The sequence below is a fragment of the Indicator indicator genome, chromosome 18 (genome assembly GCF_027791375.1).
Source record: "Indicator indicator isolate 239-I01 chromosome 18, UM_Iind_1.1, whole genome shotgun sequence".
NCBI lineage: Eukaryota > Metazoa > Chordata > Aves > Piciformes > Indicatoridae > Indicator > Indicator indicator.
In genome coordinates this window covers 9,026,048-9,053,200 of record NC_072027.1, presented here as the reverse complement: position 1 = coordinate 9,053,200, position 27,153 = coordinate 9,026,048, and the positions used below count along the sequence as shown (strand labels likewise).

At 57.1% G+C, this 27,153-nt stretch overlaps 1 protein-coding gene across 1 annotated transcript in view; it reads right to left on the bottom strand.

Annotated features, from left to right (window-relative positions):
* The window catches only part of ABLIM3 (actin binding LIM protein family member 3), a 44,442-nt gene that overhangs the window by 720 nt on the left and 16,569 nt on the right, over positions 1–27,153 (bottom strand). Inside the window, exons 3-23 of the mRNA XM_054389382.1 lie at positions 21,018–21,155; positions 18,354–18,537; positions 17,859–17,971; positions 15,383–15,509; positions 15,131–15,224; positions 10,630–10,717; positions 10,036–10,094; positions 9,445–9,516; positions 8,900–9,055; positions 7,752–7,781; positions 7,078–7,207; positions 6,086–6,184; positions 4,674–4,724; positions 4,010–4,018; positions 3,164–3,298; positions 2,892–2,956; positions 2,423–2,570; positions 1,744–1,773; positions 1,252–1,310; positions 726–786; positions 491–498 (exon numbers count right to left, since the gene is read on the bottom strand). Of these exons, the coding sequence (XP_054245357.1) occupies positions 491–498; positions 726–786; positions 1,252–1,310; positions 1,744–1,773; positions 2,423–2,570; positions 2,892–2,956; positions 3,164–3,298; positions 4,010–4,018; positions 4,674–4,724; positions 6,086–6,184; positions 7,078–7,207; positions 7,752–7,781; positions 8,900–9,055; positions 9,445–9,516; positions 10,036–10,094; positions 10,630–10,717; positions 15,131–15,224; positions 15,383–15,509; positions 17,859–17,971; positions 18,354–18,537; positions 21,018–21,155 (1,856 nt within the window). The remainder of the gene's footprint in view (positions 1–490; positions 499–725; positions 787–1,251; positions 1,311–1,743; positions 1,774–2,422; positions 2,571–2,891; positions 2,957–3,163; positions 3,299–4,009; positions 4,019–4,673; positions 4,725–6,085; positions 6,185–7,077; positions 7,208–7,751; positions 7,782–8,899; positions 9,056–9,444; positions 9,517–10,035; positions 10,095–10,629; positions 10,718–15,130; positions 15,225–15,382; positions 15,510–17,858; positions 17,972–18,353; positions 18,538–21,017; positions 21,156–27,153) is intronic.

Below are 27,153 nucleotides of genomic sequence, written 5' to 3'. Positions count from 1 at the left end.
GAATGAGGCCATGGGGGCCAGCCCAGCAAAGACTTCTCCTGCTGTGTTTAACAGGGTTTGAGTGACACAGTTGCTTCAAGAGCTAGGATGGGACAAGGCAGAGGGGGTCTTGCTCACAGGGTGACCCTAATCAACCTTGAATCACCTTGGGGACTCTGGAATAGCCTCCTCACTCTGTGAAACCAGAAGTGACCCAGGAGTGGAGGCCAGCATCACAACCACTCTTCTTTGTTTCTCACCCAAGAGACAGTTCTGCTTGGCCAAGTGCTTAGGGCCCTGGCAGGAGGGGAAGGACTCTGGTCCAAGTATGATAGTCCCATGATAGAGCTGTCAGGTGGGGATGGAGGGAGATGAAGGCAGGACATTGAGGGCAGAGGGCAAAGCTTCCTCCTGAAGGGTCTGGGAACACATGGACACATCTTTGGGACTCCCTCCAGGTGGTACTTGCACCTCCGACTGGCAGCCACTCCTTGGAGCAGGAGCATCTTACCTTGTACTCTGTGGGGAGAGAGAAAAGACAAGAGAGACATTGTCACACTGACCCCTGCCCTGCCATGGTCCTTCCCCTGGGGCTGGGGGGACCCTTGCCTGTGGTCCTTCTCCTCCCTCCAGCCTGGACTTCGTTTACCAGAGCTGCCAGCTATGGGGTAAGCAGCTCCACAGCATCTGGCTCTGCACCTGCAGGGTCCCCTGCCCCTGGTGCTCCCAGCCCCATGGCCTCTTACCTCGCATCCCCCAGTTGACGGCGTTCGTGCTGTCGTAGTGGAAAAGCTCAGCACTGGGAGGCTGTGGGAAGGATACAGGAAGGGAGGAGTAAGAGAGGGTCCCCTCCTACTCAGCGTGACACCTCCCATGTCCCCAGCAGGGAAGGCACTCACACCAAAGCAGGGCCTGCCCCCGACACCTGGTAGTGGGCAAGCTGAGGGACAAGGAGTTGAAGAGACAAGCCCAGTTCACACGGAGGCAGGACCAGGTCTCCCAAGCCCCAGCAACCTCTGCCCCAGGGTATAAAGCAAAGCTCTTGTGCTGAGAAGCAACATCAGCATCCCTCTGAAACATGTCCTGCAGTAGTCTCCAATAAAGGTCATTTTAGATTGGACAGACCAGCAGTGACAGCAGAGGGGCAGAGAAGTGGAAGCAGGACACCCTAGTCATGAAAGGGGAGCACGGGGGGCTTTGAGGAGCCCAGGGAGAATGCTGAAGGGTGCAGAGATACCTGTCAGCAGCAGGAGGCAAGCAGGAGGCACTTACCCTGTGCAGCCCGTTCCTCCTATAGGCAGGAAGGGAAGCTGACTTAGAAATGAGGGGATCTGCAAAGAAGCCACCAAGGTGCATAAGGGAAAATGCAGGGGTGAGCCCCACAGCCCAGGAGAACACCCACTGGTCCACCCTACCCCTGCACTTCCACATTATTACCCAGCTCCACATTAACCACCTCTGTCTTCTTCCAGCTCCAATACATTTCCAGCCAGGCTGATATTCCTCTCCTCAAAATCCCTTTCCCATGGCAGCCCTCCCACACCTCACCCTTCAGCACAACAGTCTCCTCTCTCAGTTTCTCTGACTCATCCTCTCCCAGCACTGCCACCAGCTCCCCCCTGGTACAGCTTCACCCTGGCCCAGCCTTTCAAGGGCATCTTCTCTCCCTTTCTTCCCTCCCTAGTCCCAGCACCTCCTCCAGCTCAGGCCCTGGATCTCACAGCCTGGGGGACCAGCCACGGAGGGCTGCAGGCTCACACTCACCGCTGTCAGCCAGGTAGTGTGTCCGGGGAGCTGCAAGGAGAGCAGAGCTGGGTGTCAGGGAGGACCAAGTGCCCCAAGCCATGCAGAGCTGCCCAGCTACCAGCTCCATGGGTCCTCCCTGGGGCTCCTGTGAGCCCAGGGGGCTAAGGAGCTCCCTGAGCATCTCCAAACAGCCCCAGCTCCAGGACAGTAGATGTGCCACAAGGAAAGAGAGCACAGAGCAGGCAGGGTCAGCTGTGTTGCCAGGCTCCTCAACACACCCAGCCACCTCTGCAGCCCCAGAGGGAGAGGGACTGAGTGCCACATGTGCAGTGCAGTGCAAACGATGCAAGCAAGGAAGGCAACCCTGGGGCCAGTCAGCAAGTCTGGGCTGCCAGGAGGTGCACAAGCAGAGAACCCAGAACAGCTCAGAGCAGGCCCAGCATGGCAGTACTGTGAGACTCCCAAGGGACCCTTCAACCACCCCATGAGGCACGTCACCGGACTGCCTGGACAGACTGCAAATGCCCAGGGAATGGATGGTGCCCTCCAGAGAGGAGAAGAGCCTCCCAAGTCCAACTCTGGTGCCCAGCACCTCTTCTACCACCCCCTCCCAGTCCCTTGTTCTTCCCCCTCCACCCCAGGAAACTTCCCACAGGCCATGCAGGTGGGACAGAGAAATGGACAGGGTTGTCCTTACAGCCATTGAGGGAGCCCTCATAGCCAACTGTGTGCAGGGCTTCTCTGCTGCTGGCTGAGCTGCGAGGGGGTGTCCATGGGTCTGCATAGGAGTGGGATCGAGCCTTCATCTCCTCCCTCAAGATCAGCCTGCCGATGCCACTCTGGATCTGGGATGGGAGGAAAGCCACTTTGCACCCTTCCTTTCCCTGTTCAGCACCCCCCCTCCACTGGCACAGTCAGCAGAGCACTGCGTGTCCTGTATGGGGTTGGCACCTCCCGAATGCTCCCTGTCCCTGGGGACAAGGTGCTGGGATGTGGTGCCTCCTTTGGATCCTGTGTTGGGGGTAGCCAAGGTGGGAGAGATGGCAGCAGGGATGGTGGTGGATCTTTCTTGGATGGCAGAGTGGGACTGGGCCTCTTTCCCAAAACCAAGAGGGCAGCTTGCTGCCGGCTGTGCCCTACCAGGCTGCTGCAGGGAGCTCACTCACCTTGTGCATGCCCCGGTCGTAGCCATCCTCCTCGCCTCCCGAAGAGAATCTCCGGGCCCGAGGGGCTGAAAGGAGACAAGTGAGGGATGAAGGTGGAAGCAGCCAGAGAGGAGACAGTCCCCAGCTGCACAGGGACAGCTGAATCTCCAGGGTTGCTAGGATTTTGGGGGCACTTTGGCAGGTCCAACCCCACCTTTGGGTCCAGATCTAACTCAGAGGGGCTTGCCTCCCAAGAGATGGATAGGTCTGGGGGCAAAACAAGGGGCTGTTACCTTTGGGGGAGCCTTGGAAGGACCAGTACTCTGACTCAGAGTGGTAGTATGGGTCTGGGGAGTAAGCAGGGCTATACTTGGATGACTGTGCGATGTCTTCGCTGGTTTTGCTTTTCGTGGCTGCAGGGAGGTTGTCTGCAAAAGGAGCAGGCAGAGCTGTAGCGAGGACCCCGAGTCCTGCTGGCAAGACTTGCAAACACCCACCCTGACGTGAAGGCAAATCCTCTTCCCTCCCATCTCCCCAGTGGCCACCGGCAGTTTATGCCTGGGACAGCACAGAGCAGGGCTGGGAACAATAATCCGTTTTCAAACTGCTGACACCTCCTGGAGGCGAGGGTGCAAAGGCAGACCGTGGGGACCGCGACAGGCAGGGGCGCTGTTGCCGACGTGGCTGGGAAGGGACTCGAACGGCTCGTAGCCCACAGCACAGCATGATAAATTCTGGCTCCTGCATAGTGCTCATCCCAGCCCAGTACCAGTGCCACCAATCTCCCCATGCCCCTGTGCCCCTGGCTGTCCCATCACCGGGGGGCTGTAACCACACAGGCAGAAGGGCGTAGAGAAAGGATCAGCTGCAGCAGGGAAGGGGCTCTGGCTGGGTTACTGCCAGGGGAAGGCAGGGAGGGAAGAGGAATGAACCCAGCAGCTCTGGACCTGGGCAGGACCACACACGGAGCTCTGCTCAGGCGGGGGGCTGACCCTCAATGGCACATATGACAAACGCAAGGGTGAGCCCCACTCCTTTCCCCCAGAGGCCAAGAGACTTGCAGGGGAAGCAGCATCAAGGACAGGCTTTGTAGCAAGAGTCATCCCACCACCACCTCAAGCAGGCACAAGGGACCTTGCCAATGGCAGCTACTTACAGCAGTGGGTGCAGCCAGCAGCAGGGTGGCAGGAGTTGGGCGGGTGAAAAGGGAGAGCCCAGGGAGAGAGAGGACACAGTTACTGCTTGGGGGGAGCTGCTGCCCCTCTGTGTGCAGGAGCAAGCAGGGACAGTGCAAGCCAGCCCCACTAAGAGACACTGAACACCCCTGTGACTCCTCCCTACCCATCAACACAGCCCAGGCCTGTTTTGCTCTGGAGGACCATCCAGGAAGGGCTGTACTTCCTCTCCAGGGCTCCACATGCATCTACAAATTAGTTTCTTCATCCCTTTTCCAAGGCTGCTTTGTCTCCTGGCATCAGCAAGCAACAGCCACCCTTGTCCCTTCTGCCACCTCTCCATGGCCTCACTCTCCCTCCCTCAGCTCCCCTTCTCTGATGCCATGGACAGCCTTCACAACAGCCTTCCATCCCTCACAACAGCGACATGGTCCAAAGCTGCCTTTTTCTCACACCGAACCCTGCATTCTCCTGCCCAGAGGGAAGCAGGGGCAGGAGCCCACCAACACCTTGCCTTGACACCTGCTCCCATCTCCCACCCTGCCCCTAAATGTGACCAAGCTCCATGCAGGTCCCCTGCCCCACTGGCTCCATGGAGCAGAGCCTGGTGCACAGCAGCAGCCCCTACCGTGTCGCTTATAGATGGGGGGCTTCCGGTAGATGTTACTCTCGACGGCAGCTGGTGGAAGAAGACAGAAAGAAAGAGAAGAAAGAAGAGAGGAAGGAGAGGTCAGTATGGGTGTGCAAAGAGCAGACAGGACAAAGGTCCTGCAGGAGATGCTAGCCCCAGGCCATGTTTCCATCATACAACCACCTCTGGGTCCACACGTCCCACAGGAGCACAGCACTGAGTCAGGGCCAGGCAGGCTCTGGGATGGGCAGCAGGAGCCTGGTCCTGGGGCTGCCCTCAGGCAGCAGAGCGCACAGAGGACATGCAGTGAACACCCCAGCGTCAGCATGCACGCCAGGGCAGTGGGTACTGCCAGCTCCGGGAGGGATGGCAAGGCCAGGAGCCACCGGCTGCCCTTGCCAGCCAGCAGCAGTGCACCATGGCTCGCACTGCTGTAGCTTCTCAGGGATGCCAGCACCTGCAAGAACCACCTGCGAGCTACCTGGGGTGAAACAACATCAGCCAAAGCCTCTTTCCACAGCAGAGAGAGAAAAGAGCGAGCTTGGGGGGAAAGCAAACTGGAGCCTGGTGCCGAGAGCTACAGCCCCCATGCAGGGGCCAGGCAGCAGAGCTGGTGGAGCAGGGAGGGAGCCATCCATAAACCACTGACCATCAGCGGGAGGGCAGGGCAGGCGGTGGGGCCAGACCCTGACAGGGATGGGATGGGAGCAGGGGACCATAGTGGAGAGCCTCTGAGTGTCCTCATGGCATGAGCTACATATTGTGGAGGGATCCACACTTTGGAGGAAAGGGCAGCAGGAGATGCCTACAGACAAGCAGGGTGGTCAGCTCTGACTGCTTCCCTCCCCACTTTCCCTTTCTGCCCACTCTATCCCCATCCCAATGGGCTCTGTGTGGCTGGGAGTGGGTGGTGGCCCTTACCTGATGGCCCCCTGCAATCCATGCAGAAGGGGAGCAAGCATCTGGCAAGCCCAGAAGACTCTGGGGGGAGGGAGCAGCGGGCCCTATGGGGAGTATAAAATAGTCATCTGTAGTGGGTGGGTGCGGAAAGGCCTCCGGCAGACACACTTCAGCTCACGGTCCTGGGGGAGGCAGGGGAGGGGGAAGGCTCTCTGCAAGGGACTCATCTTCGTGTGGGGGTGGAGGAGGGCCAGGGAAGAGGGAGAAGAGGGACATTGCAAGGATCAAGCAGACTCCAGGTGGCTCTGGGACATCTGGGTGGTGACAGAAAGGGAGGAGGGTTCAAGCTGCAGGTCCTGTTTATGGATGGCCTCTACCAGGGGTAGATCCTGCTGCCAGCTGGCTCTAGGCAGGCGGCGGAGCTACGCATGCGACACAAGGGGGACGGCACATGCGGGCATGCCACAGACACGGTGCTTCCCTGGAGACCAGGGTGCTCCAGAGCCTACCTGGGATGTGGAAATGCTTGGGTGCTTGGTATGAGGTTGGAGTGGAGGACCTCACATCTAACTGGCTATAGTAGGGGGAGCTGCGCCCGCTCTCGGTGCCTAGGCAGTGCCGAGCAGAAGCAGCCATAAGTGACCGAGAGAGAGAACAAGAGGCAGAAGAAAATGGGTGTTAAATGCAGCGGTGTTAGAGGAGCTGGGGGTGTGGCAGGTGTGACGGTGACATGTGCCAGGCTGTGATCCAGGATGGGGCGTGATGGAGCAGGAGGAGATTTCCTGCATCTCCAGAGGCAGGCGGGATGCAGAGGAAGCCCTGCGGGCGGGTGCTGGTGCTGGTCCTGGTGCAGGGCAGCAGCCTGCCCCAGCAATGGGAGAGGAAAGCTGAGCGTGCTGAGGAGGCAGACGATGACAGGCCCTTGGCAGCACAGCACTGGGGGAGCTTGTGGACCTCCAGACTTACTGACCTCAGATTTTCCCAGTTGTTACTCCCTGGCTCCAAAGGACAGGAGACACTGCACAGCCAGCCTGCTTCACCCTCCCAACATGCTCCAGCCTGTGCACACACAAGTGTCTCTGAGGAACCCCCAAACCCTTACAGCACTGGCTAGGCTCAAGCACTCCTGTGCACATCCCTCACAGAGCTACCAGGCCAGCTGAGGGGGTCTTCACTGGACCTGGGGGTCTCCTCCTTTCCCCCTCCATTCTCCATAAACCCCAGCTCAGGTCTGAGCCAGGACAAAGTCCCCTCGGCCTCTCTTTGCTGCTCACAAGACAAGAGTCAGAGGAACAGAAGGATGTACACAGAAGAGCTAAGTCACTGCCCCACAGCTTCTGTTGCTATCAGCCCTGCCCCGACATCCCCAGTCCTCCTGTGTGCTTGCCAGAGAAGGGACTACAAAGGTCCCATGGGAGAAGCAGGGGACAGTTTGGTGATCCCTGCTCTACTTGGGGGGTCTGATCTTAGCCCTTCCTGGGGCTGCAGCTGGAATCCTCACCTGAGCGGTAGAAATGGTGTGGGGACCTGGGGATGGTGGGGGACATGCCCTGGCGGCTGTAGGTGGGGGAGTCGATGTAGCCAGGGCTGGAGGCTCGCCTCTGCCGTGTGTCAAAGCTCTCATAGATGTCCTAGGATGGGGAAAGGCGTGGAAAGAGGTGGGGTTAAAGCTGGCAGGATAAGGAACAAGGCAGATCAGTGTCCCAGCAGCCCTGCAGGAAGGTCCCTTGGACAGGGCTCCCTGTGCTTGTGCCAGCCCAGGAAGGTTCATGCTCTGTGTGCATGTTCTCCACGGCTGGAGGGGCTCCACAGGTTGCTCTGCCTCCCGCCTGCTGAAGTGCTGGCAGGGTTTGGAAGCAGGTAAGAGTGCCCAGCCAGAGGCTTTCACCCCACCAAGCTGAAATCATCCCCTGCCCCTGTGCTTGTTCCCAACTGCTGGTGTCCCCCTCCGCTGAGGCAGGAGCTGCACCCTGGGTCTATTCTGCCAAAGAGGGCTTGCACGCTGCTCTCCTTGGGGCCTGAAGGACAGGACCATCCTGGATAGAGTCCCTCTGTCTTCCCCCACCCTGGGGAGTACCCAGGCAGGGGGAGGTTCAGCAAAGCCCCAGCAGTCCCTGAGCAGGGACACCCTGTGGCAGCAGGGGACACACTGCTGGTGCCCGCTGGGGCCATTACCTGTGAATACGGGGAGAGGGTCCCCAGGGACTGGAGGCAGCAGGAGGCAAAGAGGGGAGAGAGAGAGAGCACACAGTTAAGGGGAGCAGAGACAGAATGGGGTCCCACAGCAGCTTGTTTTCCCCAGATTACAGCCTCATCGTATCTGCCAGGCTGTGAGGGCAACTGGTGACACAGCCAGAGCCAGACTGTGGTAGGATGCTGGGCAAGGAGCCCCTGGCCAGGAGGGGAGCTGGCGTGAGAATAGCACCTCCTGAATGAGCAGCCTGCACCCCTCCTCAGAGACCTCGGGGGAGTGGCTGCAGTGGGTAAGGTGGCTGCTGGCTGCTTGGTGCTCCACAGTGGGCCATGACCCTGCAGTCTGCACCATCACCAGGTGGCCTGGAGGAAACCAGACTTGTGACGAGCCTTGGGACTGGAGATATGAGAGGTGCTGCTGTTGGCCATTACAAAGTTCTCTTCCAGGACCACCCCGGGTCCTTCACCTCTGTGTGAGCTGCTCAGAGCTTCTTTTTCCACAAACTTAGTGAAATCATCGAGCAGTCCCAGCCTGCCCGGGGGAGTGGGGCAGGGCAATCCCATGTCACATTCTGCTTGGGCATCGTCTTATCACATGCCTCCAAAACAGCACTGACCAAGCCCTTTTCCCAGATGTGGGGCCAGCACCCACCAGAAGTAGCCTTGCTGTGCTCCACAGATGCCATGCTGGGGCTGGGTGGCCAGGAGGATTGCCTGCCAGGGGCCAGGCTCTGGGTTGAGCCTGCTGGCTTTCTGTCCCTCTACCCAGGGACACACATGCGCTGCATGCCCTTCTCCTCTCCTGCTGCAGCTCCCTGCCACACCACTCCTGAGGCTGACATCTCCTCCTACATGGCCCTGCCTGTCCCTGCACATTGAGTCTGCAGCACAGTGTGGGCAGGGCACTGCCATCAGCTGAGAAGGTCACTGCTTGCTTGCTTAGCCTACAGCAGCAGCACCATCATTTCCCTTCCAGCTAAGGCCTCTCCCCAGTGATGGGGAGCCTCCAGGAGAGGTCCAACCTCAGCTCCTGCCTCCCTGCAGCACTGCTAGTGGAGTGAGCAAAGCCTCATGCAGTTTTTCCCATTGCACCTGTGCAGCCCAGTGCTGGGCATATCAAGACTCAGTACCTCCCCATAGCTATATCTCTCCAGCGTCTCATCCGACGTGTATCTGTGATAGGGTTCGTATGAAATGAGGTCAGGACGCTGCACTTCATAGATGGCTTTAATCTTGGGAAGAGCTGCCAGGTCTTTGTAATTAAGGATCTCATTATCCACTTTAGCCTAGGGAGAGGGAGAGACAGAGACAGACAGAAAGGAAGAGGAGGAGAGAAGGAAAGGGAGGCTGGAGCACACAGTGTGGAGCCAGCACAGAGTAGACAGAGCCTGGTGTCACCCCACTAGCAGAAAGAGGTAAGAGGAGATGCCTGAGAGGCAGCAGCAAGAAGGGGCAGAGGAACTGGGAGGGTGGGACTGTGCCCCTCTGAGCACTCCTGCTCTGTGCCAACAGCACTGGTGGCACAACATGCCACTGGGGCAAGAGGCATGGCTTGTCCATGCTGTCCCCAAAGGCTGGACTTGTCCCCATGGGATGCAGAGGAGCTGCTGCTCCCCTCCCTGGGGCTGGAGCCTCCGATCTGCCCCGCAAGGATGAGGGTCAGAGCTCTACTTACGCAGATGACGCGGTTCGGGGAACCAATGCTGGAACCTGGGGGTGAGATGGAGGTTTCTGATGTTCTTCTGTGCTGTGGAGACAGAAAAGCAGAAGACAGGTGAGAACACAACACAGAATGACCCAAAACAGGCACAGTGCTGCATGGAGCAAGCAAACAGATCCAGCTCCTCTGCCCTTTCATTCACTTGCTGTGCCAGTGCTCATGGCTGCTCCAGGCTGCCCTGCCATCCAGCTTTGTGCCCTGGCCTCTCCTCGGGCCGGGTCTGGAGGGAGACAAGTGGCCTGGCAAAACCCAGCAGGAAGCTGTCCTCGAGGCCAGTCAGATACAGAGAAGGCCCAACAGCTCAAAGGGTTGGTGAGGGGACTGCTGTGCCACTTCTGCAGCTGTGGCATGAGCCAGTGCCAGCCAGGAGGCAGGTCCCAGGCCATGGCCAGTCTCCATCCTCTGGGCTGCAGGGACAGAGTTTGTGCCAGCCTTGAGAAGCCACCCTGGGCTTGGACACTGTCACAACATTTCACCTTCCAGCAGTGATGTAACATCACCTGTGATGTGCCACCCCTTGGAGGTGCTCCTCACCCTGCTGCCTACCTTTAGCTTCTTCTCTGCTCTGGCTGCCTGCTTGCAGATGGGGTGCCACACTTCAGAGCCTGCAATGCAGCAGAGGGAAAACGTTTCAGCTCCACACCCAACTCACCCCCGCTGCTAGGGATGATCCAGCTCCTCCTGCCATGGGGAGGTCCCGTCCAGTCCTGGCCACCTCCAGCAGTGCCCTGCAGCCCATGATGCCCTGAGGATGTGTCAGTGCTCTCCTGAGCAGAAGCTACATTGAGCAAGTGGTGTTACAGGAGTGCAATCCCTGCATGCTGGAGGGAGGCAGCTCCTGGGAGGCCCTGCAGGGCAGGAGGTAGGAACTGGAGTCTCTCCATGGTGAGTAGAGCAGGAGGGGAGTGGTAAGCCCCAAGGATGCAGAGGGAGGTCACTTGCTGGGTCCCACCAGCGTTCCTGGGTGCATTCTCCACTACTGCATGACCACAGGCATGTCCCCATTGAGAAGGCAGAGCAGTGGGGACTGAGTTTGTGTGCTAAGAAATGAAACAGCTCCCAAGAACTGAGGCACAATGGCTGACACCAGGCACAGTCATCCATGCTCCAACACAGGGCAGAGCAGACCCTTCTCCCTACCTGTCAGGTACATCTCCTCTCCTTCCGTGAACATCTGGTGGCAGCGGACACATCTGGCACAGGTGGGGTGGTAGTGCTTCCCTCCTGCCTGCAAGGGTGAGCAGAGAAGCCCCTGAGCAAGGCAGGGCTTGGTGACCTACTCATCTCCCTGAGGGTGAGTGGCCCTGGCATCGGGCACTGCTGCAGGCAATGACAAGGTGAATGGGGCAAAACTACCCAGGACCACCTCATCACTAGGGCTCCTGACCTGCTGGGCTGTGAGTCAGACTGGGAACCTTCTGCTCTCCTCAAAATGTCCAGCTGTCAAGGGTTAGGGCTGGGCTAGCCACTAAACAAATGACAGATGTTCTCTATTAACCCCTCTCCCATCCCAGAAGGGGAAGGGAATAAGAGAGAGAAATTCATGGAAAAAAAACTCCAGGACAGCTTTAATAAAACAGTAACAGTTGAAAAGAAAAAAAAATATATAATTTATGTATATACAAAACCAATAGTGAGGTCATTCAGAGTCCAGACCAGACTCAGCGACAGACAAGAACTGGATTCAGGAACTCCAGGATTGAGATCAAAGGCAGAAGAATAGAGACCTCCTTGAATGCTGGCCATAGAAGAAGATGGCTTGACTCTTGTGATGCCTCAGCTTTATAGTGAGCATGATGCACGTGGAATAGAACACTTTGTTAGCCAGGTTTGGGTTACCTGCCCTGTCAGCTTCTCCCTGTAAACATGACCTTTATGCTTACCTATGACCCTTTCACTTACTGCAGCCCCAATGTGGTAGACAAGATTAAGCAGTGACCTTGGTTTCCGTAGGAGCAAGATTAAGCAAGAGCCTTGGTGTTAACTACAAACATCAAGCACCATCACTTCTAGAAGCAGATGCTGCCTGCAAAACTGCACCTTAAACCTCAGAAGGTGCAGAGCTGACTTGCAGACAATTGGTTCCACTCTAGCTCAAACCAGGACACCAACACACAGGAAAGCAGAACCAGGAGGTTCCAACCCCCCAGTGAAGGTAGCCACAAACCTTGCCCCTAGTGACTTGTCTTTGTACTCTGGAAATAAAAGGGAGCCTCTGCTGTGCCACCTAGCCAGCAGCCATGCTTTGCACCAGCTCCTTCCCTCTACAGCCATGAAGACAAACAGCAAATTTGGCCCAGGATGTCACAGGAGGGAAGCAGTAATGGGAGAAGGGTGGCAAAGCACAGGCTTCTTCCTGCCATCAGCCCTAAAGAAACTTTTCTGTGTCTGTAGAGCCATGTCCAAACTCCAGCGCTAGGCTGCTCCCTCTGCCCTTTGACAGGGATAACAGCTTTAATTGGTGCCTTGTTTCCACTCAAAGTGGCTGCTGGCATTTCAATTATAGGCTCGTTTTCTGGGCTGGGAGGCAAGAGCTGGCTCAGGGCAGGAGGAATCTGGGCTGTGCTGTCAGAGCTCGACCCCCAAAGGACATTTTACTCCCATAATAACCCAAGAGAAGAGGAAGGATAATTTAAGGCAATCAGAGGGGAGATGACAAAGAAGGGGATCATGACAAAGAGGGCTGGAAGCAGTTTGAAACGGGAAGGATCAACAGGAAAAATTGCTGTGAGCATAACTGAGAATCTGCTAGTTGATTGCTCATAAAAATCAACCTGGAATTCAATGCCCTTGGGGTGCAGATGGAAAGCCAGTGGCTTTCCCCTTCCAGTTCATGCCAAAAGAGAGTGCAAGATTTTAGGGCAGGCAGGGCAGATGAGTAGGAGAAGCAACTCCTCCCCAAGAAGCAACTCTCCAGACCATGCACAAACCTTGTTCCTTTTATATTGGTTAATATTACAGCTCATAAAAGGCTGGCAAAGGGAAGAGACCTGCTCGTTATCACCTGGGGGCCCTTAAAGACTCATTAATCACTCAAGCCTGGCTGTGCAGCTCAGAGCAGCTTGGATAGCCTGGAGGTTGCTTTCTGAGGACTAAAATTCTTTAAAGGCACCCTTCCACTTCATGCTCTGCCAGAGACAATGAGATCCTGGTTTTACAGACCATTCAGTACCTGGGGAGGGTGGGGAACACGGACTCAGCCCTGGCCATGGGGAGGCAAGAGGTGCCTGCAGCACCTGCAGGTCCCATGGTGCTTGCCTGGCACAGCCCTCTGGCACCCATACCCTATGATTCTCTTGGCTGCATGACAGTACCTGCAAGGAGGTGGCACCTCAGCTCTGCTCATGATGACACTGCTGCCAAGGTATGCTGCTTTCCACCCAGAGTCTCATTGCACAAGGAGGTCTCCCATGCCCAGGCATGGGAGGTGCTAATGTGAGATGAGTGCTGTCCACAGCATCTCACAGTATTCAGCCAGCTTCTTCCCACAGCCTGGAATGGGTGGGCAGAGCTGGGTGGCCTCTCAAGACAGGAGGAGCTGATGCTGGGAGCAGAGCTGAGGATGGAAGGCACAGGGGAAGGCAAAGAACTAAAGCTACTGCCAAGAGAAGAGACAGGGGAGATGGAGGTGAGGGAGAGCAGGGAGGACTGCCCCCTTGCCACCATCCCAGGGCTGTCTCCAGCTTTCAGGCAGGCTGAGCTAAAGTCATACCTGCCATGCCCTGCAGAGCTGCTTTCTGCCTGTTCCCTCAGATATGCACAGCAGCAGGAACACCCAGTGCTCATCCTGACTCTGCTGTGTTGCACTGAGTGACAAAAACCCTGAGACCACTGCAACAAGTGGCTCAGAGGCAGCAGTGCCCAGTGGTGCCAGCCAGGCTGGCAGCACAGTCTCTGAGCCTGGGGCAGGGGTCCCAGGGCTCCGCTGGCTCCTCTCACGCACTGCACATCCCATACCATGTAACTCCAGTCTGCTTGCCCTGCTGGGGTGCTGAGGATGTTCCCCTGGCACAGGGTTATCAGGGACAGGACTACCCAGGGAGCAGCAGCAGGGATTCAGTGTCAGGGGAGGCCCTGGCTTGGCCCAGCTCCATTCAGACGTTTGCTGATCGAGTGGCCTCGCAACGGGCAGCCAGCCCATGGCAGCTGATGCAGTGCTGAGCTCATGTTCACAGGAGCCACTCTGGGACTGCAGCTGAAGCCTGGGGTCAGCAGAAAGCCTTCCTAAGCACAGGCAGTTCCCTGAAGAGGGGGAATATGTTGGAGAGCTACTGGCTCCAGCTTCAGCAGAGGTTTCCTGGCCAGTCTGGGTGCTTTCAGGCCAGCAGGACTAGAGCAGGTGACCTCTTCCTTGTAGTCTGAGTGAAACATGCTGGAGAAGTCCTGAAACAGCTCTCAGTAGGCTGGACCTACACAGACACTGCCACTCCAGGCCATGGGACCTGCCATCTAGCTTGCCGTGGAGCCATGGTAACTCTGATTTTGGGATACAGTTTCCTATGGCTGCCATCTGGGGATAGCAGAGATGTGGGTGCCAGTGTTGCCCCAGGAGTGCTTCTCTCCCACTCAGTCACGCAGAAGGGAAGGTCTCAGGAGGGCCTGAGCATGCTTTCAGCATTGCTGATTCTCTACATCACCACAGCCTGGCTCTTGAGTATCACCAGGGGATCCACAAATCATAACAGGCTTCATTCTGACATCTTTCTTTATGCCTCCTCAGCTTTTGGTTTACCCTCAGACCAGATTTTCTGCCTTTTTCCCACTGCAAACACTGGAGTAGAAACAGAAAGCATGATAGGACCCCACACCTCCAGGAGCAGGGACCACAGGCAGAACATGAACACCTTGATGATGGCAAGGACAGCCCTGACAGATCTCTCTGTCCTTCTCCAACAGCAATCCCTACTCCCTTTGCAGGCTATACAGCTCTACCCTCACCCACAACATGCTCCATGGCCACCTGCATCCATGCCTTACTGTGGGATCCCCATGGGGTCTCTGCATCTCTCTGTGGCTCTGGCAGAGCAGCTCCTGCTGGCCAGCAATGTCATGAGCAAAGCTCCCTCCAGATTTGTCCCAGGAAAGGGACTCCCGGCTTGGGCTGAGGCCCTGCAAAGGGTTATGCCACAGGGAAGGCTGCCCATGGGCAGGGTGCTGCAGCACCTCATTTGGGCTCTGCAACAGGCAGCCATACTGGCTGTGTTTCCAAGGCAACAGGCAGGCTGCCTGCACAAGGATGCACTCAGAAGGTAGGCTGGGGTGAGCACGGACACTCTAGAGCCAGGCATGGTAGCTGCTGGTTAAGTCTAGTGGCCCCACATCTTGGGCTTGGGACACATCCCAGCATACCCACCCCACCACATGCTCTGACTGCTTCTGGACCACCAGTACCAAGTCACCCCTCCAAAGGTTTGCAGCATGGTGGTGCTTCTTCTCACACTCCCACCCTCCCGAGCAGGCGCAGGCTGTGTCCACACACCTGCTGCAGAAAGAGTCATAACCCTTAGAGGGGTAGTATGACAAGGGTGCAAGATGATAAAACTCCCACAACTGCCCAAGGCATGCACATGCACATCTGGATGGGACATACACAAGTCCCCATTCCAGACTGAGATGGGGTGGCTTTGGCTCTGGGACTCACCTCCAGGACCCTGCCGCTGATGTACCGGTCACAGGTCTCACATTTGATGCCAAACTGGGCGTGGTAGTCGGACTCGCAGTATGGGATGCCATCCCTTTGGGAGAAGAAGGAGAAGGGGTGAGTGCTGGGTGAGCTGGGCTGGGCATCCCCTCACTGCAGCCCCAGCCCCGTGGGGTGCAGCCCAGCAAGCTAGGGGTCCAGCCTGGCAACAGCCAGCATGGCCAAGCCTGCTGCCAGGACGGTGGCACTCACTTGCTGATGTACTCGCCCGTGAGGATGATCCCACACGTTTGGCACTTGAAGCAGCTGACGTGCCACTGCTTCTCCAGGGCCAGGAGAGACTGGCCTTGCTTGATCTCCTCCTTGCAGCCTGCACATTCTGAGGGGACAGAAGGGGACAGAGTGGGAGCGTGGGACCACTGCAGTCCCCAGCGGGGGGCTCGGCAGCACAGCAGGATCTCTTCTATCTGCTGGCCCACACCAAGACACCCTGGCCATTTAGCCTGGCACACCTCTCACATCCACAGGGCAGCCCTGCCCCAGAGAACAGAATTTTCCAGGGGATCCTTAAATGAACAACCTGCTCCCAAGACTGCTCCAAGGGCAGCCTCTTAGGGATCACTTCTGTATGGCAATAGGCCACATGTGCTTGTTCCCAGCAAAGGAGCCAAGAGAAAAGCCTCCTGCTGTAGTTGGGATACTTGAGGCATTGCTGGCACCCAGCCACCCTGGCCAAGCACCCACCACAGCACATGGACAAGTCTTCCTGCCAGGCAGTGAGCTTGAGCCAGGGTGAGTGAGTGGGCTTGGGGGCCATGCTCCTGGGGCCACACTGTCCTGGCCTCGATGCCCTGGCAGTTCCCTGAGGGCTCCCCTCAGGGCGGGAGCTGTAGGAAACGTCCGGCAGCGAGCGGAGTAGAGGAAGGGCTGTGCTCTCTGGCAGCTGCCTCCAGCCCTGCTGCCATATTTACGAGACTCCCTTCCTTTCCTGCTTCCCTTGGCTCCTGCCAAGGCTGGGAGCAGGAAGCACGTGGGCTTCAGACCCCTGACCTTGACTCTCCCTTGTCCTCTTCTTCCCCCAGCCAGCAGGTTTGTCCAGATGGGGTTTCTCCTTAACACCCTGCCAGCTGCAGCACAGCACAGGCAGCCAAAGCTGGCAGGACTTTCACCCAGCCCATCTCCAGGCAGCTCTGCACCAAGGCCCTGCCTGCTGGGCTAGGCTAACGGGGGTGAACCTCTGACCCCTGGCAAAAGCAGGCTGGCCAGCTCAGCCAAGCCAGGGTCTGATCGCTTTCTCACACAGGTTGTGTGGATTTTAAGTTGCTCTCTGGGCTGGGACTGCTCAGCGTCCTTCCTCTAGGGCTGACTTCCCTGCAGAGTGCATCAGTGTGGGCTCCAGCAGGCACACCTCCCTCACCACCCCTTATGGATGGCACTGGCAGGGCCACCTGGGCTGCAAGGGATACATGCAGGCAGCAGGCTACACGTGGCTGCTGTCTGTAGCTGCCTATGAATAAAGCATGGTGCCCTCAGGTAACCCTGCTCTGCAGGAGAAGGGCTAGCAGGGAGTGGGATGGGAAGGGAGGGGAAGGCAGGTGAGAGGCAGAGTATGTGGCTTGCCCTTCCCCTGCCCTGCCATGGGAGACAGCAGGGTGCTGCAGGCTGGCCACAGGTAGCTCAGGGTGCTAATGGAGGAAGGTGGGGGAACTTGTAAATCAACCCAAACAGCCATCACCAGTGCCACCATAGTAACCAGTGACAGGGACCATGGGTGATGTGATGGTCCTTAAGCCAGTCCTACCTGAAGGATTCTGCTCCAGACATTGATGGTCCAGAGTTTGCTGAGCTGCAGCAGCAAGAACCCCCACCCAGACCCCTCTGCCTGCTGATGTGGCAGGGTTTGGGCACCAGTGAGGCACAGCTCCCAGCTCTCCTCATCTGCTGCCACCTGCTCACAGACTGTGCTGAGGCAGCTCCCCTGAGACTTCATGGGGCAAACATGGGGCACAGAGGAGACATTGAGGCATGGACCACCTGCACTCCCCTCACTCCAAACACGGGCTGAAGCAAACCCAGCAATGCAGCAGCTCTGTGCCACAGGGTTGTTCTACCAGCCTCCAAGCACAGCATCTATGGGATGCTGCTTTCTCCTCTGAGAACCAGCAACAGGGAAAAAGTGGAAAGGTAGAGCATGGAATGAAGGGAGGCTATCCCAAGGAACAACCTGGGATTGAAAGCAAGGACAAATCTACTGAAAAGAGCCTGTCCATTGCTCTTGCCAAGTTTTAGCTGAGTTTGTCACTGCAAGGGGATCAGCCTTGCAGTGCTTGTAGAGGCAGCAAATAACACCAGCACTGGGAAAGCCAGGAAAGCAGTCCCAGGGCTGGCACTTGGACACAGACCTTGGTGCAGCTCGACACAAATCAACATCTGGGTATTGCCTCAGAGCAAATCCAACTCCAAAACCTCCTGGCTGCTGCAGACAGCACCTGCCGTGGCAGCACCCGCCCAGGTCACACACAGGCCAAGGGAGATTCCGAAACCAGCAGGGACCCACAGTCCCGGGTGGAGCTGCCTGGACTACCCTGTTCCTCCTCTGAAACCTCTGTGAACGCCCATAGCTCCCTGCAGTGCTGCACACTGAGCCCTAAGCCCATCCTGTGTCACCCTCCAGTGGCAGGAGGTCCCTCCCCGGAGCCATCAGGTAACGTGAGAGCAGTGAACTTACGGCTGGGCCCGTGGATCTTGATGGGCTTGGTGCTGATGAGGGAGTGGGAGCAGTTTTGGCAGACACAGTCCTTCCCACTGAACGTGACCTTGTCTCCAATGGGAAACGGCTTCCTGTGGTCAAGGAGAGGTGGGGAGGTGTGAGCCGCTTGTTCCCCTCCACACAGTACTTGGGGCTGCCCCAGGAGTTCCTTCCCCAGGGACAAGTGGACCTGCGGTGCCAGGGAACAGAGGAGCTCCAGGCAAGGCAGGGAGTGTCCACATGTGCCAGGGCAGCGGGGCCAAGGCAGGCATTAACTTCAAAGGGAAGGGTTGGAGCCATTTCATTGCCTCCTAAGGATTTCCCTAAGGAAATGAAGAGGAGGTGCCTGCTGTGATGCTGAGCAGGCAGCGAGGGTCTGTGGGGTGATGAACAGCCCTCTCCCCAGTCCACAGCCATGTGCTGCACAAGGCTTCTGCAGGAGATCACACAACCTCAGTGAGGGCTTCAGCTCACCTGCAGGTGCTGCAGACAAAGCACTTGGGGTGGTAGGTTCTGCCCAGGGCAGAGATGACCTCTCCAGTGATGAAGTCCCCACAGCTGTCACAGCGGGTCCCGTAGAGCTGCTGGTAGTCGTGGGTGCAGATGTACTCCTGGTTCTTAAAGAAGAAGCCTGACTGGGCCAGGTCACAGCCACACACTGCAGGGGGAGGACAAACGCCTGTCAAGGGGCTGTGGGCAAGTCCAGCCACAGGGCTTGGCCAGCACCTCCAAGATGGCCTCTGCTGCCTCTCCAGCTGTGGTCCCAGGCCATCCCTAAAGACAAAGCTTTCTTCAGGTATCTCAGAGGACGTCCCACCCCCTTAGACACGCTGGGGTCTTCCCCCTGCACCACAAGATGTCAGTGTTGGGCTGTAGCAGGGTGCAGGATGGGGCTGCCCAGACAGCCAGGGCTGGGTGCTCCCAGAGGAAACCCTAGCACCAGGAAGGGAACCCCTGCAGCCCCCATGTACCACGCACAAACAGCCTGAGAGGGTCCATGGCATCCCCTCCTGGACCCACAGCACCTAGAGAGGGCTCAGCCCCTTCATTCGACATTCTCGTGGTGTCAGGAAGCTGAGAACAGGACTGACAAAGAGTTGAGCATGCCCTAGGGAAGCTGGGGAGAGGTTTTCCCCAGGTCCTGAGGCACAGCCTTCTCCATGATGAGCTATCTCCACTCCCTTGCCTGGACTTGCAGCCATGCCCTAATGGGAACAGTGCCTGGGACACACTGGGGTTGGTGCTCTCACTGGTTGTCTTTCTACAGGTGTCCAGCCCAACATCACTTCCTTCCCTGCTGTGGGAACTGTGGGTGGTGCACAACCCATCAGAGTAATCCAGGGAGACGTGGCAAGCCCTGGACCTTAGTGTCAGTTCCCTCCTACACCTTCTCCATCCCCTAAGAGACCTCAAGGGCACCAGACTCTGGAAAGCACTTCAGGAGTGGCACAGGCACCAGGTCTTGGGGCCTTTGCATGATGCTCATCACCTGTCCTGCAAGGTGATGGGGTGGAGAAGGGAACCACAGAGCAACTGAGCACTTGCTGGTCTCTGCTTTAACCTTAACTCCCAAGGACCCTTCTGTCCTATCTTTGTACACCTCACCTGCTCCTGTGGGCCAGCCCATAGAGCAGTCACCCTCCTCAGGGCACAGCTGGACCTGCCAGCTGCAGGGTCAGGGATGCAGCTCTTCTTTCATTCTTTCTTTCTTTCCCCTGGAAAAGCTGCTTCCTGGAGCTGTGGGTGGACAGCTGAGGGTACAGGGCCAGCACCAACTACTCTCAAAACCAGACTGCCAGAGCTCACTTGTAACAAGGCACAGGCCACCAGCTCTTGGACAGCACCAGGAAGTAGGAGCAAGAAAATATGAGGCAGGTCTGGGCCCTTTTTGCTGTGGGACCCACAGCACATCCCCAGGGGCTGCACCAGCTGTGCCAGGCTCCCAGGGACACATCAGGGACAAGCCATGGGACTGGCATTGGAGCTGGCAGCAGCCAGTCAGAGGTGGCAGGGGGCAAGAGCTGTGAGGGAAGGTGAGACAGGAGGATTTCCTCTCATTATTTATCCCCTTTCACTTGGAAATCAGGCAGTGAGCCCTGCCAAGTTCTCCCTGTTGGCTCCTGGACCCTTTGAAGCCAAGGGCTGTCTGAACTCTTTGTCTGGATGCACAGCTCCTGCATATCTGAGCTAGGAAGAGGGAAGGAGCTCTGCACCCACACGTGCAGGTCAGCCCTGAGGGCAACCTGGGGCCTAGATGCCCTCCCAAAGATCCAAGGCTGCCCACACTATGGGGGACAGGGCTGCAGTAGGTATGGTGACAGCCCAGAGGAAGAGATCCCTCTAGCCAATTCCTCTTTTCTTCAAGGAGGAGAAGCAAAGCATGGCAAAGGGGATGGGGATTTATGTCCTGCATAGCACAAGGTGCTGAGACTCTGGTAGCCATTTAAAAAGCCCTAGAGATGAGATGCTTTACAACCCACAGAAGCAGCCACTGCCCTGGCTGCTTTAAGGAGCCTTTCAGCATCAGCACTGGGTCATTATCTCTTACTGTTCCACAGCTCTCCTCTTGTGCTCAGGGAGCGTTCAAGCCTCTCCTCTCCTCTGTTGCTGCCAGCCCCTGTGGGCTGTCAAATCCCACCTGCAGCACACAGCATCCCACCACACCTTGGCTGCATCTCACATGTGGCTGGCAATGACCTGTCACCAGCCCCCAGCCTCTGGGCATCTTCCCCCCTTCACTGCCTCAGCCAGACTGGTGACACCTCCTTCCAGTCTGGGGGCAGGTGGGTGGCTGAAGGATGTGTTGGCCTCCTCAGATCACAGCTGGGCCATGGGTACGTTTGGGACCAGCACAGGCTCTTGGCATTCAGGCAACTTGAGGGTAGTGAGGGGTCTTGGCCACCCCTGTTCACAGCCTACCAGCTCTGGCATCACACAGAGGCATCACCTGCACCATGCCAGCACTGTGTCACCACCTTCCCACCTGCACCATGCCACCTCCCCTCCTATGGGAAGCTGCCACCCCTGGGTGTGCAACTACAGTTCCTGGCAGGTCTGACCTCCACCTTCTGCTTTCTGGACTGCACCTATGGCTGTGGGACAACCTGGCCACCAGCTCTTCGGGTGGCAGTGTCCTACCTTGGCAGGTGAAGCAGCGGATGTGGAAGTGGTTGCTCTGGACTCGCACCACCTCGCCCTTGCAGGTGTCCCCGCAGCGGTAGCACTGGATGACACTGGAGCTGCTCCCAGGGGTGTAGGGGTTTTGCTGGTAGGGAACTGCTGGCAGAAAGGAGGGAGGGGAAAGCGAGAGAGGGGAAGGGTCTGTTAGCATTTGGGACACATCTAGGTGTTGTGGTACTGACCTCAGGTAGGCAGCTGCAGAAGAAACCTCCAGTGACTGCGACAGAGCAGCTGGACACCAGGCAAAGCACAGCTGAGACTGTGCTGGCACTCAGTAACTCTGAGCTGGGTGCACAGCTCTGTCCAGATTTGGAATTTCCCTGTTCCCACAAAAGAGCCCCTCAGGCTCACAGGGCTGCAGTCCTTAGTGCTGTACAGAGCACGTGTCTGGGCACTGTGCCCTGTCCCTGCATGAACAACCAGATCACCTGCACCAACGCCCCAAAGCCTTGCAGTGCTCCCCAGATGCTCTTCTACCTCCTAAGCAGAAGAACAACATAGGGATCACTTACCCACTGGCTCTGCTCAGCCCTCAGACAGTCCTGGCTAGCTGCTGAGCTGCTCAGAAATGTGCCAGCAAGCACTGGTTTGGCAGCAGCATGGGAAGGAACTGTTGTTCTTTCAGCTTGCACTTGTTTGGTTAGGAACTGGATGAAGAAGTCATTTCTCAAGGAGCTTTCAAACATCACAGCAATTGAGTGTTTGGCCCTGGTGGGACTCTCACCTCCTCAGCAAAAAGCAGCATCCCAGCCTCACTGCTCCTTCCGCAGAGGCACCGTGGCACATGCAGGCTCTGCCCTAAGCTGGGGAGGGCAACATGGCCCCAGCCCCTAAGCTAGGGGCAAGAGCCAACCTCCTGCTGCAGGGGGTCCTGAGATCACCTCTACTCTTCATCCCCCTCCACCAGCTCTGCAGACCACCAGGAAGGGCTGATGCTCTGCAGCCTTGCCCCAAGCTCTAGGGGAGGAACACAGAGCAGGGAGCCCTTCTGCTGTCTCAGCACAGTCTGTCCTCCTCCCCCCACCCCCCAAAAAATAATCTTCAAGAGCAGCTCCTGCTCTCCCTGCCCCACTTTCAAGTGCATGGGCTGTTCCCAGGAGCTCAGGGCTGGCTGACCCCATGCTACTTACTGCAGGCAGGGGCCAAGCAGCAGAGGACTTTTTTAAGATTTCAGGGAGAGCATTGCAACTGGGGCAGTGTGAGCTGTGAAGGGCAGGACTTCAACGGACCTGAGACTTTCTGACCCAGAGCTGAACTGCATTCCCAGGAACAAGAGAAGCAGCCGATTGAAACCCGGTATGTGAACTCCCTCCACAGCAGGGAGAAAGGGACACAGGACAGAGGAGATCACTCATCAGAGAGGCTCCTCAGTCACTGTGGGGCAGATCGAGTGACGGGGAACAGAAATAGCCTATTCTTGGCCTCAAAGGCGAAGAAAGAGAAGTCAAAATGACACTGAGACTATCTCACAGTAAAATCCCAACCCATAAGCCAAGTGCTCAGAGTCACACTCTACAGACATGCAGCACTGCTCACCACTGGGAAAATGGTCTGACCCTCCCTGACTGCTGCTCCATCCTCCAGGCCTGTGGAGCTATGGCAGCCTTGCCAAGTCCAACATGATGGCTGCAAGCAAAGCCAAGCTGCTTTCCTGCAAGTGCTCCCAAGCAAAGCTCAGACTGCAGTCTTGATGTGTATTTCCAAGAGAAGCTGGAACACCTGTACAGGGAGCAGGATACCTCCTACCCATGCTTTTGCAGGTGTGTCTTGCAGGGAGTCACAAGCCCTGGGAAGTGGGGTCCAGGACCTCATGGAGCAGCTGCTACTGATGGGCATCCATGAACTCTGCAGCAGACTGGGGAGACCCAGACATGATCCCAGCAGAATCTCCCAAAGTTGGAATAAATGGGGGGGATCTCTTCCAAAGGGGTCTCCAGCAGAGCAAGAGTTACAGCACGGAAACCCCCTCCCACACACCCAACCCAGCGATTGCACCTTTGCTGGGAATGAAGCAGAAGCCAAGCCCTGGGAAACAGCCATGACAATCCACAAAGCTCAGAGAGAAAAACAGGAGGGAGTTGGGCTGAAAGGCTGGGAATTAATCAGCACTTAAACATCAATAATAAAAATAAAAAGGGAAGGAAAAAATAAAAATCAATGTCAAAAAAATGCAGACATCACTTATTCCAGGTTTCTGGTCTCTAGGGGAAACTTCTTGGTGTCCATAGCAACACACTGCCAAGCCCCTGCAATGGCACATCTGATGGGAAGGAAAGCAGAGGAAAAGGAGCTGAGGAGGGCAGAGCTGCTTACAGCTGCATTACATCCTGGCACAGATGAAACCGATGTGGTCACTCCTCTTTGTACCCATGGAGATGGGTCAGGACCCAGCTTAGGGCACCATCGCCCTCCCGCCTGTCAGCTTTGTCCCGCGCTAAGCCGAAAGCTCCCTGGTTTGTGATTAACCTCCAGCCCATGCTGGAATTTTGCTCTGGGAACATTAATGCATTGTTTTGCTGGGGCTCTGCTTGTTTTTGAGCAGGCAGCTGCCCGCCTCATGGCCTCGCACAGGAAGTATTACACATCACAACGCCCCTGAGCAGAGGGACAGCTGAGCAGGGCAAAGCTCATTACACCAAAATAATCCAGTAATAATGTAAGTAGCATTAGTGGCCCTGCAGGCCAAGATACAGCAGCCTGGGTCAGGGGGTGGGAGCTGCCCAAGGAATGCCTTAATCTCACTCCAGTTTGCTCCTGCTTTTGTTTGTGGAGCACAAAATTAAGCTGGCTTCGTTCAGCCATTAAAACGATTGTGCTCCACAACGCAGTGCAAAAGGCTGCTCAGTCAGGCTCCTGCTGGGCTGGCCCCGTGTCCTGGCTGGCACTTGATCTGTGGAGCCCGAGGAGCTACAGTGGGCACAGCCAGGCAGTGAGCTGCCACACAGTGGGCACGCAGCAGATTTCCCACTGATCCGGATTAAGGTGGCACCTCCGGTCAGGGATCGGTGCCCTATGCAGTCCTAGGGACAGACAACAGCAGCCATATGCAAGCAAGAGAGCTTACACCCTTGGTGAAGGTAGAAACAACACCCAAGACTGTGTAGAAGAGCTTCATTCCCCGGGAGGGCAGAGGGACCTTGTCCAAGAGATCTTCCAAGCAACGCTGCAGTAAGCAATCTGCAGGTTCCTGCTGTGCATCCGTGGGCAATCCCCCTCCTTCATTCCCAGAGCACACACCTTCCGCTTCAGAAGGGTCAACAGCCTTGTTTGCCTTCCCGTCCTCTTCCTGCACAGTATCCTAGCTCTTTGCCAAGGAGCAGCAGGACAGAGGAATGCTGAACACTCACACTGCCTCTAAAACACTCGGAGCCCTTCAGCAGCAGGGGACTGATCTTCATCTACCTTGGAGGGATGGCAGCTCAACACCATTGCAAATAACAGAGCACATCCCCCAAGGTGGCTCGGGGTGAGAGGCTGACACAAAGCAAGCTTGACCGGTTGCTTCATCCTCCTACCCAGGCAGCCTCATGGACCACCAGCAGCAAACCAGGAGCAAGTTTCCAGCAGCACAAGCAGCAAGAAACAGGGCAGCCAGGGGCATTTGTAAAAGATCCATTCACCATCACTTACTGGGATCACCCCAGGTCCTGCTGGTGTCCCACCTATCTCCCTCTGCCAATTCATTAACCTTCCAGGAAGGTCAATTAGGTAGAAACTGCTGCAAGTGGGGTTCATATCACTAGCACCAGGCAACTGGAAGCTCCCACCCAGCTCACAGAGCCTGCCCTGATGCACTGTTTTCTGTCAGCATGTTTGTGAGACAGCATCTCCATGGGGGGGAAGGGGAGGATTGACTTATTTAATTACCAGTAATTAATATTTGCACAATACTCAAGGGAGCCACAGGTGAAGGGGACTGTGGAGAAGCAAAGCATTTGTCCTCTAATTAGTAACTGTGGAAGCTGATGTGGGTGGGCGCCAGAGGCTGGGAGGGGGTGCTGCTGAGGCTGTGCAGTGAGATGTGAGCAAGCAGGTGCTGGCTGTGTGTAAAGGAGGTGTCCCGGCTGGCTCCTGTGGATGACAGTATGGGGTCCAGCTCCAGGGCGTGCTGGGTGTATGCTTGGGTGAGCCCCGAATTGGGGTGGATGCCAGAAGGTGAGGAGGAGGATTGGCATTAGGGCAGACAAAGCTTTCAGGAGCCCAAATATCTCCATGGGTCTGAGCCCTGCTCCAGCAGCCACTGCTTTGCAGTGAGCAATTCACCACAGTCTTCCTCTGCATGCTCCCTGTACTGACTGAGGCTGGAAATCTTCCTCTGACAAAATCCCACTGGGGACAGTGGCACCAGCCACTGCGTGGGCTGCACACAGGACAGGGCTCCCGTGGGGTGTGTAAGGGAAGCTGGACAGGCCTGCTGGGCAGCCAAGCCCTGAGGTAGGCTTGGCTGGCAGACCCTCGTGTCCTTAGGGAAGGGCCAATACAACAGCACTGGGTGAAGGTGAGGAGGGGACCGGCAGCAGGGCGCGGGCTGGGGCGGCTCAGGAAGAGGAAGCCCAGCCCCGCCAGCACGCTTCACCCGGAGGCGTCGAGGCCGAGGGGCAGCAGTGACTGGCCAGAAAGGAATTTTACTGGAAGTACTGGAGGGTGAGGGAGAGGCAGGGGAGAAGCAATGGTGATGGGACGCAGTGTGCTGGGCTGGGGGCGGAGAGCACGGATGCGAAAGAAGCCCCTTGCCCAGATACAGGCAGAAAGAGGTGGGGCTGAGGAGCCTGCAGCCTGATCCTCTTGCTGCAGCAGGGATGCAGGGTGACCTGGCCAGCTCCGAGCCCCATGAGAGGTGAGGGGGAGGATTTCCCCTCTAGGCAGGACCTGCACTGGGTCCCAAGGGCAGCCAAGGAGGAAGGGTGGGAGCTCCAGCAGCCACACCATATGGGTTTCTCATCAGCAATGGGGCTGAGGGCTCCTGCCTGCTGTCCTGCAGCAGCCAAAGAGCTTGACCACAGCCATAAAATGTCTTGGGGGGGGGGGGGGAAGGGGAAGACAAGCCTGGAGCCAAATGATGTGGGTGCTGTGGGTGGGCATGGAGAGGACCACAGCCAGCTGTCCTGTGGGGCTGCCTCTGACCTGGCAGGAATGAGCATGGTTTGGCCATCATGGCTGATAACCCACCCCAGCTCCCTGCTGAGAAAGTGACTGAGGGCAAAGGTGCTCAGGGCTGTCAGCAGCAGATAGCTGGGTGAGGGCACCATGTGGGCACATTGTGCTGCCAAGCTGGTGCTGGTGGTCCAGCTGAAACATCAGCTGAATTATCCCTGAAATGAAGGGGGCAATAGTCAGGATGCTCAGCTCCAGTGGCAAATCTGATACCTGCTGTGACAGGGTGCATGGGCTGAGAGCAGTAAGGAGCACCTGCTTTACACAGAGCAGGCACTGAGGTATTTCCAAGCCACCAGGAAGCAGTGCTGCTGTTTGGCATGGGGCATCGTGCAGGCAGGATTACGAACCCCTGGCAAGTTCACGCCAGCCTCTGCCCTCCCAGCTCGCAGGAAGAGCCATCTGCAGCTCACAGCTAAAAACCCTCCACTGTGCCACAGCTCCTAATCTAGCCCTAGGCTTCCCTAATTAGATCATGACCAATTATTGCTTCCACCTGCCTCACTCTGTCCCCTTGCCCCCCACCACCGTCACTCCCACACTGCATCACCTTCCTCAGCGTAACAGGGGACACAAATGACATGGGTACTGCCAGCATGCCAGCCAGTGGAGCTGAAGTGGCAGATGCCAGCAAGGGCATGTGGCTGCCAGCAGCAGGACAGGGCTGGGATGAGGACTCTGGGCCAGCACTGGCATTGCACAGGGGAGGGAGTCCTCTGTAGCTGTGTATCATGGGAAGGACCTGAATGAGTGTGGCTGGGTATCACAGAGGGTAACACCAGCTACACTCTGGGCAAGTGCTTTCATTGCAGAGGTAGGTCAAGGATGTAGGGCAGAGTTGCCAGCCCTACACACCCACCCTGCTGCACCCTTGCTGCTGCCAGCTGTGTCTCCCCCACCCACTGCCTCTCCTGGAGGGCTGCTAGCCAGGCAAAACCAC